At 52.1% G+C, this 4,876-nt stretch overlaps 1 protein-coding gene across 1 annotated transcript in view; it reads right to left on the bottom strand.

Annotated features, from left to right (window-relative positions):
• Positions 1-4,876, bottom strand: part of ANKRD60 (ankyrin repeat domain 60) — an 8,040-nt gene that overhangs the window by 186 nt on the left and 2,978 nt on the right. The window contains exons 3-5 of the mRNA XM_006758848.1: positions 2,950-3,080; positions 2,161-2,326; positions 15-163 (exon numbers count right to left, since the gene is read on the bottom strand). Of these exons, the coding sequence (XP_006758911.1) occupies positions 15-163; positions 2,161-2,326; positions 2,950-3,080 (446 nt within the window). The remainder of the gene's footprint in view (positions 1-14; positions 164-2,160; positions 2,327-2,949; positions 3,081-4,876) is intronic.

The raw sequence follows: 4,876 nt of genomic DNA, 5'->3' as shown, positions 1-4,876 counted from the left end.
TTCAGCTGGCGGGCGATGTCCTTGGGGGTCACCCCCTTGGCATCTTTGGCGTAGATGGGGGCCCCGTGTTGAAGCAGGAGGCCTATACATTCCGAATGGCCCATGAACGCAGCCACGTGCAGGGGTGTCCTGCCCATGGGGGAGCGGCTGAGACAGCTGGCTCCTGTAAAATAAGAAAGCTGCCTGAGGGAGGCACATCCAGGAAGAGAAGCATGGAGGGGCTGAGGCTATGAAAGGAATATTAGGGAAATTAACAACTGCTCCATGCTCAGCACCAGGTCTCAGGGAGGGGGCAATGCACCCCCAGCACCCAGCATGGCCTCACCTCCAGGCTGCTCCTCCGCCGCAGCCAATGACCTTTCAAAAAACCAGTCACCCTCCTCCAATCCCGTTGCTGACATCCACTGCCCTTGGGGTAATGTTCTAGGTCTTAACTGCTCTCTCTCCCCTCCCCTCCCTGCCCTCCCTCCCCCTTATCACTCCAGCAACACCCCCACAATGTTCTTCCTCCCCACCCTGCACGCTCCGATCATACCAGCCTCATATCTTCACCCCTTAAATATACCTGCTCCCCCATCCTGCCCCTGGCCCTTTGGATGTGCTGTGCCCTTTGCCAACAACACTCTCATCCTTTCTCCCCGCCCCTGGGCTCACGGTACCCTTCCTTAGGTCTCATTCACTCCGTCGGGAAACCCCTCCCTCACCAGCACCCCCGAGCTCCTGTGTATGAGACACATGTGCACACCAACCATGGAATTCATTGCTTGTACTCATGTGCTGACTTCCCTTCATAAGCTCCACGAGGGCAGAAGACACAGTGGTTCTGTTTTCCTCCCCAGCACCTAGAGCAATGCCTGGGGAAGCCAATCGGCCAGGCGATGACAGACGGACGATGGGCTTGACTCATAGGACAGACTTGGCTTTGACCACACCCCTCACTGCCCCCTGCAGGCGGATGGGCTAGTGACAGGTGTCCAACGTGGACTTGTTGAATGGAATCAAACTCTGGGTAACAAATGTCGTGACACAGAAAACCAGGCACTTTAACTCCATGCAACGGACATGTGGGGAGCCCATTTCTATGAGCCATGGCTGGTCGGTGAGGTAAAGGGTTCATTAAACAAATTCTCCTAACGCCCAGCCTGAGCCAGATCGCCGCTCCCCAATGGGCGTCTGCAAAGGACAGAGAACGTTGCGAAGCTGGCTGTAATTTTTTAACTGGCGCTTTCAAATACATCACAGTTCCATCAGAGGGAGAATGACGTTTTATGAGCTTAAAGGACTGCTGGGCTGTGAAAAGCCCATATTTCATCTCACAACAGGCAGAGTGAGAAGGCAGGGGAGGGGGGACACAGTCCGGAAGCTCTCTCCATCCGGATGCTTGCTGGAGGTGGGAGAAAGCAGACCGAGTGGAGGGAGGTGGGGTCAAGGCCACAGGTGGGAAAGAAACGGTCTAATCTGGGGGCGTTGACAGGGGAGACCCTTGGATGAGGCCCCCTTCTGAGCTTCCAACCATTGACCTATGACCCTGCCTGTCACGTGCTTCCCTTTCCCGAGGAAGCGTGGTCTGGCCTGGCCTGGCTGAAACTACTGTGCATTGTTCTTCAATGGGTGACACCTCAATCTGTGGGCCTCTTTCCTCAAAAATGTCCTACATCCAGGGAGATGAAACCCACTCTTGCAGAATCTCATAAGAAGCCCTTAATTCAGAGACAATGCAGGCTAAGGCTGGGGGTGGGGAGAGCGAGCAGGAAAGGGGGAAAGAGGGTTTGGGGTGATTAGCTCGAGGCTTGGAGGAAAGGGACTGCCAAGCACCAAGAGAACGGTGCCAGCTTGGGGCCCCTGGTCCATGGCAGAACCCAACCTCAGCTGGGGTGCGAATCACACCGGCATGGGGACGCCCCAGGGTGTCTGGTTGGACATGGCTGGGCTGTGAAAATCCCACAGCAGAAAGGATTCCCTGGAGACCTGGCCGAGAGAGGGAACCCGCCTCTGGTTAACCTGTCCTAAGACACCTCGGACAGGGACCGTGATGGATGGTTGACAAGACCTGAGCCCAGGAAACCATTGCTGAAGGAACCAGGAAGACAAACCACTCTGTCCTCCCTCCTCACAAAGGATTCCAGCTCTTGAACATACTCCGCTGTGTCTCACAATTACCTTTTTCTAGAAGATACTGCACCGCTTCCACGTGGCCTCTGTGCGAGGCGACGTACAAGGCCACGAAGGCCCTCTGAGCTATCCACTTCTTCCGCTGCTTCTCTCCCAGGTAGTGCAACGTTGGGGTTCGGTACGGAGAGTCCTCACTCACTCCAAGGCAAGAGAGCTGGGCGAGACGCACGGAGTGGCGTGAGCGTGGGTGGCCGCACAGCACAGCTGTCCCTGTCATTGAGCTTATTTTCTAGAAAGAACACACACTTGCCCCCTTGTGTCTGAGTGCTTCATCTTCACCGTTGGGTGGAGAAGCTGGTTTCCACCTCCCCCCGCGCCCCCCATGGCTTGGCAAACAGTAGGCGCCTTCTGTGTACCAGAGAAAGGCAGACCCGCCAGGACAGGGCACCTGCCCGTGTGCCAGGCCGAGAACCTCCAGGGCACTTGGGGTGCTGCACTGGCGGTTAATTAGGCTTCCAACTTTACAAAGTACACACGTGAATAGAGAACACATTGCCCAAATTCTTTGGGGGAGGGGCGTGAGTGGGTTATAAGTCAAAAGTGAGTGAACACAGTGAAATCACAAACCCAACGAGTGAGTGGAAACACCTGATCCAGGATTTGATCATTAGGATGTAAGGCCTTGTTATCTTTTCTCCCTGCTCTGAAACTTCTACTCAAATATTCACATTAAAGACCGGGTGACTCCCCCTTAGCCACCCCCCCCCCCACACACACACACACAATTTACAACTGCTTCATGAAGTGTAATATCCACTTAAAGAATCATGAAAACACCTTACTGGTGTCCCCTTCCGCAGCCGCCTGAACCAGGTCCGTCCATCCATCATAACGCCAGACATGTAATGAAATAATGCCGCCGGGGACGACATCGTGAAACCTCAGGGTAGTGTCATCCATCAAAATTCCTGCGAAGAATCAGTTTTTCTTTTTTTAAAAAAAATGGGTATTCAAGATAAACTATTACGTTAGTTTAGTTAAGAGGTGATCTGACCTTGGGTATCACTAAGATAACTTCAGAACCTTGAGCACTAATCTCATGGGATGGCTCCAAACAAATCTGTTTGTGGCCGCTAATGCTTTCAGGAAATTAATGTGGCTCAGCTCAAAGAGAAGCCAAACAAACAAAAAAAACAATATTTAAAAAAAACACACAAGGCAACGATTTAAAAAATCCTGCAATTATAAGTCATCCTGTTGCGAAAAACACGAGTCGCGAACTCTACAAACAGAGTGAAAACTTGAAGTAACTAGGTTATCCTTTATATATAGCACAGCACAGTACAGTCATCCAGTTACAGACGTCAAACTAACACACTCTGGCAGCTGTTGTCATCGTTGGGTAAGAAGTAGCAATGGCAAACATTTGTTGGATCTTTGCTTTCTCCATAAGCCAGTGTTGTTTTTTTCTGGTTTCATGATCGAGTCATTACTACACACCTGTAAGAAGTACCTACATTATTTTATTATTATTATTTTTAGTTCTCACCCATGGATATGTTTTTATTGATTTTAGAGAGAAAGGGGGGGAGGGGACCCTGATGGGAGAGAGAAACATCAATCGATTCCCTTACGTACGCACCCAGACCGGGTGATCGAACCTACAACCTCAGTATGTGCCTAGACCAGGAATCGAACCTGAGACCTTTTGGTGTATGGGACAGCTCTCCAACCAACTGAGCCACCCGGCCAGGGCCGAAGTGCCCACATTACGTAATCCTCCTGGCAAGTGAGGCCTGTCACCTTCGTTTGCTGATAAGCAAACTCAGGCCCCCAGGGCATGGCAAAGCCAGGACTCCAACCAGACCTGCCCCCCTTCCAGCTGTGGGCGCCATCCCTCTGGGCTCCACCAGCATCTCTGGTTCCCAGCGACTCCGGATGGTGGATGTAAACAGGAAGTGGTGGCTGGCAAATCTGTTAATTAGGGTCTTGTTTGTGGTTCCAACACAGAGGATAATCAGTAATTAGACTAAGCACGACAACCTGTCTTCCCATCAACCTTGAAGAAATTGAGTAAAGCTGTGTTTCCCTGCGAACGACAAGTGTGCGAGTCACACATGCTGAGCAGCTCCTCGGGAAGAAATCGGAGCACATTCTTCCTCGCAGGCAGGCAGCGGCTCCAGCTTACACAAACACTAATTATCACCCGCTTAAGTAAATTATTAGAGCTGACGACAGACCCGTCAGGGCGACCCTGGTCTGCGGATTTGCTCACCCCTTTCAGATTTGTGTCTCTCAAGGTTTTCACATACATTAGCTCATTTGACCCCCTGGCAACCTTGGAGGTGGGCACAGAGGTATCGGCTGGTTACATAGAGGCAGGGGCCCACATTTCATCCATCAGCGCGGTCCCACCTTCTCTCTTTCCTGTTGGCCGTCCACAGGAAGGACCACAACCGAGGGAGAGGTCAAGCTGCTAACACTCGCTAAGTGCTGGTTGAGGGACAGGATTGTGACATCGGCGGTAAGTCACAATCAGGTGACTTCGCGCACAGAGGTATCGGCTGGTTACATAGAGGCAGGGGCCCACATTTCATCCATCAGCGCGGTCCCACCTTCTCTCTTTCCTGTTGGCCGTCCACAGGAAGGACCACAACCGAGGGAGAGGTCAAGCTGCTAACACTCGCTAAGTGCTGGTTGAGGGACAGGATTGTGACATCGGCGGTAAGTCACAATCAGGTGACTTCGCTTTCTAATTTACTGC

This window comes from Myotis davidii, unplaced genomic scaffold (genome assembly GCF_000327345.1).
Source record: "Myotis davidii unplaced genomic scaffold, ASM32734v1 scaffold75, whole genome shotgun sequence".
In the NCBI taxonomy this organism is placed as follows: domain Eukaryota; kingdom Metazoa; phylum Chordata; class Mammalia; order Chiroptera; family Vespertilionidae; genus Myotis; species Myotis davidii.
The sequence above is the reverse complement of the archived record's forward strand: the minus strand, read 5'-3'. Positions and strand labels throughout refer to the sequence as shown.